The sequence below is a fragment of the Nyctibius grandis genome, chromosome 5 (assembly GCF_013368605.1).
Source record: "Nyctibius grandis isolate bNycGra1 chromosome 5, bNycGra1.pri, whole genome shotgun sequence".
NCBI classification, from domain to species: Eukaryota; Metazoa; Chordata; class Aves; order Nyctibiiformes; family Nyctibiidae; genus Nyctibius; species Nyctibius grandis.
Genome location: NC_090662.1, coordinates 48,499,931 through 48,514,682, shown reverse-complemented (window position 1 = coordinate 48,514,682; position 14,752 = coordinate 48,499,931). Strand labels below are relative to the sequence as shown.

The 14,752-nt window shown below is 37.0% G+C and overlaps 1 protein-coding gene across 3 annotated transcripts in view; it reads right to left on the bottom strand.

The window, feature by feature from the left end:
- The window catches only part of METTL25 (methyltransferase like 25), a 69,410-nt gene that overhangs the window by 29,191 nt on the left and 25,467 nt on the right, over positions 1-14,752 (bottom strand). For all 3 annotated transcript variants that reach the window (XM_068400698.1, XM_068400699.1, XM_068400700.1), the window contains exon 5: positions 13,006-13,150. In XM_068400698.1, coding sequence (XP_068256799.1) covers positions 13,006-13,150 — 145 coding nt within the window. The remainder of the gene's footprint in view (positions 1-13,005; positions 13,151-14,752) is intronic.

Below are 14,752 nucleotides of genomic sequence, written 5' to 3'. Positions count from 1 at the left end.
TACAAGGACTGCCAAGCACATTGAAAAATCTCTGTATTAATCATATACTTGTCGGCCAACAATGCTTCGGGATTCTTGCCAAGACATGTAGATAAAGGTAACATGACATAGCACCTAAAGTCTGTACATGGCTGAATCCAAAAGGCTGGCACTACCCGAGACGTAACAAACCTGGGAATCATGTCCTTGCTTCGGTAGTTCCTGGAATATTGATGGTCAAGATTAAAAAAAAAAGCTATAATAAATAGGACTAAATTATTCCCTTTCCCCTTATTCCTAATTATCCTCTATCGCATCATTCCTATTTTAATATTTGAAGTTGTTAGAAAATCAATGCATCCTTAAGAATGTATGGTATATGGTCCAATTGCATCTTCACCCATATAAAAAGCTGTGATCTAAAAAGCCTTGGAAGGATCTCCTTCTGTCTAACTAGAGCCTTCCTTCTTCCAAAGAATATAGCCAGCATTCCTAGAAGTAAATAGCATTCTAAATGTAAATTTCCCTCTCTTTAATTTTTTGTTCTCCTTTTTTTTTTAATTAATCAGATTCTTTAAAAATATTCTTATTAAAATGTTCTTTGTAGAGAAAGGGATTTTTGTGTCTATTACGCTGAACATAACAACACATGATTAATAACATAAACATATTACTGAAAACTAAAAGGAAACCTTGAAGGGCAACACCAAGTGAAAGATGAATAAATGGTTACTGACAGTTTTAAGTCAGTGCTGGCATTTTAGTGGGGGCCACAGTAACGTAGGGAGGGACCCTCATTCTTCTAGACTACTACTTGGAAGGGCCTGAATGACTTGCAATCTAGACAAACCAGAGAAGCAGAGTGAGGATGGAGATGACAAGCTCAGGCTCAGAAGTAGCTCAGTGAAGAAGAAGTCTCATCTCCCAGGAGAAAAGAGAAAACAGAGTTCATTCTAGTGCTACCAACAAACCCATAAAACTGCCATAAAAGTTGAGGTTAGTAGCTGTAACAGGAAATTACAATAAATTCTTTGCTAACACTGTATTAAAATACTGCTTTTTAGACCTGTTCCCTAATTCTAGGAAGTTAGTACTAGTCATATTAAAAATCAACAACAGAAACAAACTCCAACTCAAACACCCAGTGAATAAGAAATAAATACGTCATATATATATTGTCTTAAATAATATGCCATTCCACTTATGTGATGATTCAAAAGATAGTAATTTTCCAAATGCACAAATCAAACTATTTACTAGTAAAAAGAATATTATATTCTTGTACTCAAAATTGTACATATAATATTAAAAATTTTACATTTTTGCAAAGTGCTGATTACAACAGTATTAACTGGAAAGGAAAATGACCCCTAATTTTTAAGTTAAATTACCTGAAAAAAATCTAATCTTTACTGGTAAACACGCTAAATGTATAAACTCTCTTTAGTGCAAAAATAAAATGGAATTACAAGATACAAAATCCATTAACTGCCCTAAAAATGTGTAAGCTAAAGGAAGAGTATTTTTATATGAACTCTTTATACTGTGATCACATATTTTTCTCGATTTAATTATGTATAAAAATTTATTTTCTTAGACTGGACAATGGAATAACCTGCAGTTGCTTTCAATAAACTCCAAGCAGAAGAGAGATTAATTTCAACACTGGCAAAGGCTGTTTTATACACTAGACTTGTCTACCTCTTTCAGTTAGAGAAAACTCCCACTGAAGCCAATTACCGCCTTTTCATACTACCGGACATCTCTCGTAGCACTCAGTTAGCAAGGTGTGACACAAATTTTAAAAAGTAAAAGAATTTATATCCTAAATCAGACAAATCCCATTTGCAAAGTAGGAGAAAGAGGTATAATATATGCACAGACACAATATATAGCTATCCTTATATATCTTTTAATGTAACCAGTAACATTAACAGAACCGTATTTTATAACTCCTGCTTCTAATTCTCCTCATCCCAGTCATCACTAGCTGGCAAATTTATGTCTTATCTTAGTAGAAATATGTCTGCTGTAACAAACATGAGATATGCCTATGTAAGAACTATAGGAGTGGATATATCATTATAATACATCAGAAGTCTTCTGCACAAAAAAACCTGTAACATCCAAACTGGAATTAACACTCAAAGGTCACATTGTACTTTAGATTTTTCTCACCAAGGCCTTGAAATTGCAATACTCAGTGCAGAATGTTATGCTTAAAAGGTACCCTGCTGAAGTCATTAAAATACTACAAATTGTTTAGCCTACTTACAAGTTGTAGACTGAAGAATTAGAACATGTACAATTGTATATTTATGTTGACATTATGCTACAAAGATGTGTAAAAAGGCAATATCCTAAGACTTATAAAAACCAATCATCATCACGAAAACTGTGGAAGATGTATTAAATGACTTTGCAGAAACTATATTACAAGATGGGAAAAAGTTCTCTTAAGTTTTAAACTGAAAGTGGGTAGATTTAGATTAGATATAAGGAAGAAATTCTTTACTGTGAGGGTGGTGAGACACTGGAACAGGTTGCCCAGAGAAGCTGTGGATGCCCCCCCTCCCTGGAAGTGTTCAAGGTGAGGTTGGATGGGGCTTTGAGGAAGGTGTCCTCGCCCATGGCAGGGGGGTTGGAACTAGATGATCTTTGAGGTCCCTTCCAACCAAAACCATTCTATGATCCTACGATTCTATGATAAGTTCTGTATTTGAAAATGCCCTTTGCTTTCAAAAGAAAGCTTTCTCTTTTTCTTATTTCAGTTTGAAATATTTTTTGTAGTTGTTCTCCCTTGTCAAATATGACAATGTGTTTATTTGCCTAGTTTGGTATAAAATGCATAATGAAGAGATTTTATGTTGAAACAATCCATTTTTTTTCCATTTCAGAAAAGGTAAATAGACAATTATTTGATACTTTAAAAGACTATTATTACATTCCTGCAGATGTTACTGAAATAAGTGGTATATTGAACATGTGTAGTTCATCATTTTCATGGTATTTTGTTTCCAGAGAATTCATGTTAGAGTCCTTAATGACGGCTGGAGAAAGAGCCATTAGTTCACATACCATAAGCTCTTTGCTCTTGACAAACAAAGGCTGTCACTACGCACAGACTCTATTCTTACAGAAGTCTTGGAAGGAATTACTCTATTCACACCAGCAGAAAATATACAGCAACATTGTGCCTCGACTTTGTGCCTCAACGGTGTTATAAATACTACCATCCAAACAGGAAAGTCATCGTGCTTACCAAAGATTTATAGCTTTAGTAATTCTTCTGCTCTCAGTATAATTAGTCTTTTTACACTTGATCTCAATAACAGTCATTATAAAAAAAAAGTGGAAGCTTTTTTTCTTCTCAGCTATGTAATTTTTATTATGTTCTAAAAATTCTGACTCCATTTCAGAGCACGAAATTGTTAGGGTATTCTTCTGAATCTCCTTGAGAGAGCACAAGCTATTTAACTGTGTACTGCACAGTGACAGGAGAAAAAAGGTTCTTAACAGGTAACTTTCTTAGGTCAGTAGTGTAATTGGCACAGGCAAACAAAACATTTTTCTTTCAATGGTTATAAAAGTAAAAAAAAATTCTGTCCTTTGATAATAATTTGTATAGAACTCATTTTTTTCTTTAACTTTAATCTGAAATCTCTACGACCTTTTGCAGATATCTGAGTGTCTACAGAATTTCTTATAAATAGACAGTAGTTATAGGACTACCATTGTGATAAAGCTATAAAGGATTGCTCAAGGAAACAAAGCATGGAAGAAATGTTAAATGCAGTTCTTAAGCCACAGTCCTGAAACAGTTGGGGTCCCCAGAAGCAAGGGATGTTGAAAATACCTTAGACACTTGATTAACATAGATATACAAAACAAAGGGAAGCTTTTACAATTTGAAGAGTGGTAATGGCTGTAAGATAAGGAGACTCCAGGATGGTCTCACTTCAGATGGCTGGGCCATAGGATGGGCAATGCATGAGATAAGGGAATTGCAACAGCTACCCGAAGGATGTGGCCTACGTGATCCTCAGACTGAGTTTGCGCAGAAGCAGGGGTCAATCAGCGAACACAGTGAGGAAGACTACCGGCCTTCATCTGAAGACCCCCGACGACCACCAGGGAAAACAACTGCGCATGCGAACGGACATTTGCATATCTCATGGCTATGTAAATGACTTCTCGGAAATCCTATGACTATGTATAACGTTATGGTATATATTCTCTGAAAATTTGCCAAACCGGCGGAGCACTCATGGTGGATAATCCCCAGTGCTGCCCAGCGCTGCAATAAAGAATGCCTGCTTAATAACACACTCTGGTGTTATTGAGTTTTCTTTCGGACTCCTTACCCAGCCGCACCTAGCTTCCCACTTCGGTGAGGAAAGTTAGAAAGCAAGGGGGTTTGGAGATCTCCGATTTTTGTATCAGTCCTGATTCATAGAAGGAAGTCATCAGACAAAATATCTAAAATTGAAGGATCCCTAGAAGAAGTGATAGAAAACAAGAAGTTGTAAACAGCAAAAAATTGCCAAGGCCATATGGCATTCCTCCAAAAACTAAAACCAGGTTGAAATTGCTAAACTTCAGTGTGCAGCTTCTTGATTAAAACTCTTTGGTTCTAGAGATCTGAAAAGCAGGTAATGTAATATTAATGCTTATGAAGGGCTCGAGGGAAGGTCCAGGGAGCTTCCAAACAAGAAGCCTCACATTTATATGGAGAGAAAGTATTTTAAAGAATAGACTCATTGGATATATGAGCAAATATAACATATTTGGGAAAAGTGAACGTGACTTTCTTAAAGGTAAGTCACATCTGACAAACATGTCTGAATTTTTTTTGAAGGCTTCAAGTAATGCTTAGACAAGAAAGATAGAGTGGGTTTTCAAACGGCCTTCAACAAGACCATTAGAGAAAGTATGGAAACACAGAACAAGATAAAAAGTATTCCTATGGGTAAGTGATTGACAGAAACAAAGCATGGGAATCAAATACCATTTTTCACAGAGGACAGAGATCACCAGCAGAGGCCTAAGGAGACTTGTGCTGGAACAGGTTGTTGATCAAATTCACAAATGATCCGAAAAAGTTAATGAAGGGTAGGACAAAGTCTGCTGATGATCCTAAGGGTAATAAAAATTAGAGATGAAATGGCATATAAAATTCAATGTAGATGAAAGTGATTCAAATTGGGAAAAATTAACTTTAAATATACAATGAATGGCTTTGAACTGAGAGCTGACAGTTTGATGAAAAGATCAGCCCAGTACTAAGAAAAGGAAAAAAAAAACATTAAGAATTATTAAGAAAAAAACCCAGAAAACACTATTATGCTACTATATAAATCCATGCTGCACCTGAACCTTGAATTCTGTGTTTGGATTTGTTTTTTTCAACTTGGACAACAAGTAATACCACGCAAAAAGATGCAGAAAAGAGAAACAGGATTGTCATAAGTAAGGAACATTTTAATAACAGGAGCAAGTAATATGAAAAATTAAAGCTGTAAAACAGATAAAAGGGGAACGAAAAATCCGCAAAATCATGAATGGGATGGAGAAAATAAATAGGGACAGATGTATACTGGCTTTTACACCCAAAATTAAGGGGCATAAAAAAACTCCATGGAGTTAGCAGCCCTAAAACAATTAAAAGGAAATGCTTCTTCCTACAACATGCAGTTAATTCCTTACTGTAGCATGCTATAGATGCTATATGTTCAAAAGTAACCTGAAGGATTCAAGGAATAAAAACCCATCAAGGATTATTTAATGCAAATATTCATGAGCCAAAACATGCCGGAATCAAAAAGAGTATTTGGGGGAAGTATTGCTTTGTGCTGCCTGTGATTTTATACTCCTCTCTATATGCCTGCTATTGGCCTATATGGAAGACAAGATACCAGAACAGAGGAACCTTTGATGTTAACAAATTGCATGATTTCCATGTCTCTGCTATGGATACTGAAGCCAAGCTGTATATTGATTTTGTATCTTCATTCTACTTTGTTATCAAAATATCATTTTATATAAAAATTAATGTCTTCTTTCATATACTGATGTCGCATCTGTCAAGAAATAGGCCTGAGAATGTGATATAAGTAATACACACATTAAACTTATAATCTCAGGTCTATCAATGTAGCAGATAGTGTGAAAGCCAGCTAATTCATTAACATATCAAACTGTACTTCAATAGCAAAGCAAAGAATTACAGATATTCAGTACCTGTAGTAGTGGAGACAGAAATAAGTTTGCAAAATTCTCAGCTATTTCAAGTATTTAAGTACCTTGAAAGACTCAACTAATATAGTGAATATGATGAAAGTTTGGTGCTTATTTTAAAACTGGGACTATCTCAGTGGATTTAAACTAACAGATGATCTGTTTCATAGTGTGTTTCAATCATAAAAATAACATGGAAATTATGTCACTCAACTTTTTCATTCCTCCACTAATACTAATGAAATTACAATAAATCTGCATTCAGAAGTGTTAAGCTTGGATCATAACCAAGGGACAATTATTTATCTTTAGCAATTCTGAAATCCTAGAGGATTCACATTACAAAGTGATACCAAAATGTTGCACGCACTTTCCAGTACTAGGACAAAGACAGAATAATCATTGAGTAAAGATTATTTAAGATGAATAAGTAATTCTAATTTATATCAATATAAAATTCTTGATAGCATCTTCTGAGATTGTAATTAAATAGAATTAAATGTCATTTTTCCTTCCCCTGAGATTTTTCAGTGGAAAGTAATCTTTATCACCCTCAGCACGCACAGCCTACTTTGTCTCTTTGTATACACTGCCAAACTCAGTCAAGGCAGTACTGAAACACAAATACTCCAACCTTTTTCGGGTCTTCCATAGCATCTATATTCCATGACATCGTAGTATCTCAGTCTACTTCTAGGATTCCACACAAAGGAGAGGAACTACTTAAACTGCCTTTTTCCTTCATGGGAAAGATTAAATCTTCCATGGCTAAATACTTCACAGTTCCTTGAGTTTGTATTTTTCCTAAAAATCCCATCACTAAACAAGATTTTGCTGGAGGGAGTGGGGGGCGGGAGAAAGAACAATGTTCTTCCATTGGAGGAAATAGAATCAGCTGTCATCAAAATAATTTTCAAAACTGAATGCTAAGGTATGCTTTAGTTATGTGCATTATAGAAACATTGGCTTTCTCGATTATAATCTCTTACTGTGTACACACAAAATTATAAATGTAGGATAGTTTTAGGTTTTAATATATTTTTGCTACATTTATTAATGAAAAATACTTTAATAACTTAGAAAGGTATTGCTGTCATTTAACATCTGTAAAACTTACCTAGTTAATATTTGTTCACGCTTCATATTTTTTTCAGAATCAATTTTGATAGAAAACATCTGGGTTTTAGTGACTAGTTAGCTCTGTCATGTGCCCTGTGCAGCAGTATCTAAAGATGCCTTGGAAAGGAAATCAAGCTTTTTGATCTTTTGCTTGGAAGTGTTTTCCTGTGTTGCCATGGTATCAGTGATAGCTATTTTAAGACTTGGCTACGGAATATCTTTGAAAATATACCTAGGCAACACATAAATCATCTGTACTCTAATACTTCTAAAACAGTGACTAATCTTTCCATATTTCAGTGGAACGGAGTGATATGAAGCCATTATGTTTGTGTAAGGAATCTTTTAGAAAATACAGTTTTGAAGTTTTTGTTCACTGAATCCACCTTATTCAAGGGCTTTTCAGTTTTCACAAATCTGATAAAAATCTGACATGAATTTTGACTATCCTTGGCATCCCTTTCAGTTTCCTTAATTACGTTCACTAGCTTTTAAAAGTTAGAGCTTAACAAATGTAGCCAAAGTTTATATTTACATAACTTGAAAGTCCAAGGCTCTTACTCTTCTGCAAAAGGTTTCGTGACTTCTTCCAGAGTGCCTTATTGAGAAGCTACTCTCTATAGCTTCCAGGATGGCTCTAGAATTCCTCTGCCCAGTATGTACCACCTTCTTCCTAGAGCAGTGACCTAGCGCTGGAAATCCTTAAAAAAGCTGGTGTTCACGATTTGCAGTACTCAAGCTAACCTCAAAAAGGGTTTCTATCAGACAGCTGTCATTGAAACTACCTATACAACTACACCTATGTCTTTTTTCAAATTATGAAATACTTATTTATAAGTAGCTCCTTAGCAATAGTAGCATTCATGTGTTTTTTCCTCAAAACAGAGGATATCACATTGAAGAATCACTGGTTTCTAGACTGGTACTGATGTGTTTAGTGGTATGGAGAATGGAAAGAAGAGAATCAGAATACAGAAACACATCAATTCCTTTTTAAGGAAAGTCAAGTCTTTCAGAAAACAACTTAAATTTGCAGTTACTGTCTGTTAAGGGATAATCATAGTCCAGTTGCTACATTGCCTGAGAAATGTATTAGCTGAATGTAAGATACAACAGCTCCCAAAAATCCTAAGAATAGCTCCTGAATAGAGGCACAGTTTGTTTTAACCTAAAAATCATTAGCTAACTGATTTTTTCCAGAAAAAACTGCCATAATGGCTCACTATGTAAACAGGTTTACGTAAAAAGTCTCTAATAAATAGTAAAATCCTTACTACTCTGATGTAATTGACTATCCGATGCAGTAACAGTGAAGAAAAACCCCAAAGGAATCAATTATACTAATGGCTAAGTGCATTTTATCCATAGAAGAATCTCTGTATAAACAGCCAATTCTCCTTAGAGAAAGCCAAAGTAAAACTACATAGAATTTTCCAAGACCTGTCATAATATTCCTTATTAACTGAAATTTAGTATTTGGTACTGGTTATAATAGCAGTGGAATTTAAAGACAGGTGTTAAAAGTCACTGGCTTCAACTTCTTTTAATTTAATTGAAATTTGACTTTACACAGCACCTCTTGGTTGTTGTAGTTACTAATAAATCAAAACAAAGGCTTTCATGATCTTAAGAGTTCTAAATTATTCCCAGCATAATTGGAAATGTAGTCTCCTCACAAAAATTTCCAGATGAATTTAGCTTATTTATAGACACACAGAAGGACATTGTATACAGACTGCAATAAGCAAGACTGTGACTACTGGCACCTATTTTCATCAGAAATGCTCCCAAAGTATTCACAGCAGGTCCAATGGCAAACTCAGTCAGGCAATCTTGCAATATCTTTACTATTTTTAGAATATATGAGAAATGTAAGGCATTATTCCCCGTAGTGAGCTCCTCAGACACAAAAAAACCCAAACTTGTGATAACCACGGTGACTCGATAGCCCGCCAAAAATAGCATAGTAATATTTTGTTTGTATTTTCTCAACTCATCACCTCAGATTTATAAACACTACGTTAGGCAACAAAACATGTAAAATTTCTTCCCATGAATATCAGTTAATTCCAGTTAATATGAAGTGAAAAGGCAATTTTTCACTGGCCTCAAACAAGACTGATCTTGGTACTAAATAAAACTTCACTGCCAAACAACATACAGCCCAGTCATCTCAAGTTATAGCAACCATCAGTCCCCAGCAGCTTTTTTGTGAGCTGGCACATCTGCTTCAACTAGGCTTATGAGAACAACCATCTGCATTAATGAAGCAGCAAAGATGGAAAATGTGTTACTTTGGGGGAAAGAGCTCTGAGATGGACTTGCCTCAACCTTGACCTTAATGGTGTGCACCTCAAGAAAATAAAAAAGCTTTTAAACTGGGCAAAATATAATATAAATATAAAATAGAGCAATGATATTTTTAAAATGCATTTTTAAAAACGTCAAAGTCTCGAAGCTACTATGTGAAGATAAAATAAGTATAAATTGCTCTATAACAGAACTTCCCACTGTGTCCTTGCAGGCAAGCCCTTGCTTACTGGACTGATTTCAAACAAATAAGTGATTTCCTGTGTTGCAGCAAATTCTGCCCAACTATCTCTGCTTCTTAGGAAGATCTTCTATCCATCACCGCAGAGATCTAGCTATAAGTCTGCATCCTAATACTCAAACTAGCCTCTCCACATAAGGCTTCTACAGGTCTCTGCAATCTCTGGTTGATGCCTACCTAGATTAGCCAGTAGCTTCCCTGAGCTTAGTGTAAGAGCCTGGGCAAGTGAAGGGACTACCTACAGTCAAGATTATATTGGCTCAGGGACCACACAAGCAAACTGGAAATACACAAGTGCATGTGACCAGATGGGATGCATTTCAGGAAGCTGAGGCAACTGGCTGGTGTCACACGAAGACCACACTCTATCATCTTTGAAAGGTTATGTCCATCAAGGGAAGTTCCTGATGACAGGAAAAAGGCAAACATCACACCCGTCTTCAGTCTAACCTCAGTTCTCAATAAGCTTATGGAGCAAATTTTCCTGGCAACCATGCCCAGGCCCATGAAGAACAAGAAGGACGTTGAGAATAGTTGGCAGGAATTTATCAGGGACCGACAAACTTTATTGCCTTCTGTGATTAAGTGCTGGCTCCATGAACTAGGGGAGAGCATAGTCATAGTTTACCTTGTCTTTAGTGAGGCTTTCAGCAAGGTTTCCTTAGTATCTTTATAGACAAATTGGAAAGATATGACTCAGACAGGTGGACTGTAAAGTGGGTAGAAAACTGATAGGACTCTGAAGCTTAACAGTGAAGCCTGCAGGTTAAGGGGTGTGATTATTCCCCCTTTTTAGCACTTACGAGAATATCTAGAGTGCTTCTTTCGGCTCTCCAGCCCACCACACTAACATACTGGAATGAGTTCAGTGGTGGCAAGAGGACTACAGCGCTGCAGAGAAGGTCAAGGAGGGATCTAACTGCTGTCTGACTACCTAAAGGAAAGGGAACAGAAAAGATTAAGCCGGACTCTTCTTGGAGGTGCACAATGAAAAGACAATAGACAATGCATGAGAGCTGCAAATTCTGAATGGATACAAGGAAAAAACTTTGGGGTGATGGCAAACATTGGAATGGGCTGCTGAATCACTGCCCTTGGAGATATTCAAAACATGACTGGACAAGGCCCTGAAAAACCTGATCTAAGTTGGCCCTGCTAAGTTGGAACTACTTATGTGTTCTTTCCCAAAAAAAAGAATACTGTAATTTCCTTTTATTCCTCCTAAAGGTTCTTCTTTGAGAATACTTTTTATCCTGCAAGCTGAGAAAAATCAAACAGCTAGAAATTCCAACATGCAATTTGGCTTCATTTCTATACTGCTATGAAACTGCAGTATCTCTTACCACCTTGCATGTACATCTGTTTGTTTGAACTTAAAACAGGTTATCATATCTGATCCTTTGGTGGTGTCTGAGTAACAATAATATAGTAAAACCTTATGCACTGGTCTGGAAAAAGAACAGGAAGACATGTCCTCTTTGCAATAACAAGAAACATCCAAATGTTTCAGACACACAAACTTAATGACAAGTGTCTGAGAAGTTCATCATTTTTTAAAACTCTGATGTAAAAGGCATTGAGAAACTTTGACTGTGTCTTCTTTTTCTTTGTTTTTGGTGTGATCTGAAGTATTGTGAAATAACTGAAACTAATGTACTTCAAAAACTCTTAAAATTGTTGCAGAGCAAGATAAGAATAACATGAAAACATTGTTAAACCAAGCAAGAGCTAGCATGCGTCACGTTCAGTCTGGAGCTGTGCCTTAGCTGCCTGAGCAGCCAACTGTTAAAGAGTAGCAGCTGGGTTCCACCTGCCTTTCTGACCGCAGAGTTCCCTTAAAGAGCTGAAATAAACTTTGCAAATCCACCCCTCTCAATTTGGTTGATATGATGATCAGGTTCTAGGACTTAAGAAGCACATGGACCGTCTGGAGCAAGTCCAGAGGAGGGCCATGAAGATGATCAGAGGGCTGGAGCACCTCTCTTATGAAGACAGGCTGAGAGAGTTGGGGCTGTTCAGCCTGGAGAAGAGAAGGCTCTGGGGAGACCTTCTAGCAGCCTTCCAGTACCTGAAGGGGGCCTACAGGAAAGCGGGAGAGGGGCTTTTTACAAGGGCATGTAGCGACAGGACGAGAGGTAATGGTTTTAAATGGAAAGAAAGTAGATTTAGATTAGATATTAGGAAGAAATTCTTGACTGTGAGGCTGGTGAGACACTGGCACAGGTTGCCCAGAGAAGTTGTGGATGCCTGTGTGGAACACAGAGAAGTGCTCAAGGCCAGGTTGGATGGGGCTTTGAGCAACCTAGTGTAGTGGAAGGTGTCCCTGCCCATGGCAGGGGTGTTGGAACTAGATGATCTTTATGGTCCCTTCAAACCCAAACCATTCTATGATTCTGTAATTCCATGACTTCGGCAAACAATCATTTAGACAGCTCAGCTACATACCACTTGCCTCAGGAAAGCCAGCTATTTAATGTTTTTCATTATGCAGAATTTACCTTTCAAGTAAAGATACCAACTTTCTATCAAAAATTAAAAAAAAACACATTTGAAGGAAAATTTGCCTGTAGTGTGAATCCCCAAATAATTTTCAGGTTGTCTCCCCAAGAAAAACTGTTATATATGTACTGTTCCATAATGTTCTAAACTGGTAATGCCCCAGAGCACAGCACTCACATGAGTGTTTTTTGGAGTAATATCTTACATTACAAGGACTCAATTCTGCTCCTGGTTGTACATATACAACTCAACATAAATGGATGTTGCATACAGACAGCCAAGGGCAAAATCTGGTAGAAAATATTTCAAAAGGATGAAAACATATCGGATTAAAAAAGCCTCCACATTTTACAATTGAAGTAATGGAATAAAACCAGCTGTATTCATAACCACATAAAAACATTCTGCATTAATGTCCCTAATTTCAGTAAGAATATTAGGAATATTGGCATAACAGAAAAGCTACAGGGCATCCGTGAGTGAATGACCCACATAATGTAATTAAAACCAGTACTAAATAAGCCATTGGAATGGAACAAACACAAGGAGGTTACTAATTAAAAGGTATAATATCCTCAACATGTAAACTGGCAGCCACAAGTTAAGCTCAGAAGAATTACCTTCCTGGTTTTCAAACTGTTCTGACAACAGATGGTAGCAGCAGCCTACACTGCAAACTGCTTTGATTTCAGGCTTGGCAGTAAAAATTCGTAGTGTGTTTGCAGCAAGATCACCACATGTATGTAGACCCACCATCATACAGTCCTAAGAAGAAAAAGAAAAAAAAAGGCAACAATAAAACATCTCCCTCTTCAACTGAAAGAGTACGAATAACAACAACAAACTCCAAAACCCAAACATGTTGCAAACAGTTACTGAGTGGTGAGGTTTAAATACACAACTCCATGAGGACTCCTGCTGTTCTGTTCTAGAATTTTTCAATGCATAATAAAAGCTCTTCAGTGCTAAGAAAACATGGTGCATTGCCTCTGTGGAGAGTCAGACTGCCCATTGCTTTGTTTGGGTAAGGAACTATGCATCTCTGTACTCTACCTTCACTGGCCATGAGGAAGCAGAAGTTCAAGACTATGAAAGCAGCTGTTTTACCTCCATGGAAGGGAACATCTAGGTGATGACTGGTCACGGGCCGTTTTCTCCTATCTTTCCTAACTTTCCTGTTATTATTATTACTACCACTGCTACTTCCTTTTCTTACTTCAGATTTACTGCTATAAGTCTGGCTGGACCTATATTTGGCATTTCTGCTACTTTGAATTGCTACAACCAAACCCATTTCCTAAATGTAAGTGTAATTTGAAGAGCAGGCCCTTCTCCACTTAGTTATTTCCAAAACTGCAGCACAGCCACAGTTTTGCAGTGTGCCTACTACCATTCAACCACAAACAGGCATTTTCTTCCATAGCACAAAGTAAGAATGCAGCTTCAGGTGCTCTGTTCTTCTGTCCATTCTATCTTCTGGTTTCCTTTCCCCTCAATTTCCCTTTTCCCTCTATTTCTCCATCCAAATTAACCCTCTTCTCACCATTCATAACAAGGTATTTCCCTTTTGGCATTCTTAGGTGGAACCCACATGGTAAACATGGTGTTGCTTTGAATTTCAGCCTTATTTATTAACAAGGTTATCAACAAGAAATTAGCCCAGGGACATTAAATTGTGATACTTTTCTATAATCATTTTTACTTTACGTGCACATCTATTTTTGCTGTTGTATATTTGATTTTCCCATACATCTGTATTATATAGTATTGTATGTGCGAAACAGTAAAACCTCCCCTTTCTTCCTCTGTTTTTCAATTCTTCCCATCCCCCTTCTCACCTTGCACTTTGTGCTGCTTCTCTGTACTTGCCCTCTCATTGTCTTAAGATCCAAAATTTTTAGGTGGCAAAAGTTCAGTTTCAGTCCAGCTTTTTTTTTTTCTAACGGTCAGCTTCAGTTTGCCATTCCACAAAGCTTTTTTCCACATGCAATTACAGAAATAGTGGAACAAGACTAAAGTTTGGAAGCTAAGGGAAAATGTGCACTTGCAAGGGCAGCATTTAAACCCCAGGACAGGAAAAGTTAGAGAGATTCTTTCAGGAGAAAGCTAGTAGAAAATGGCTACCACATGCAAGATACAGGAAACACATTATCATAGAATCATAGAATGGTTTGGGTTGGAAGGGACCCCTCAAAGATCATCTAGTTCCAACACCCCTGCCATGGGCAGGGACACCTTTCCACTAGACCAGGTTGCTCAAAGCCCCATCCAACCTGCCCTTGAACACTGCCACGGAGGGGGCATTCACAACTTCTCTGGGCAACCTGTTCCAGTGTCTCACCAATCTCACATTATGATGCTCTAAAC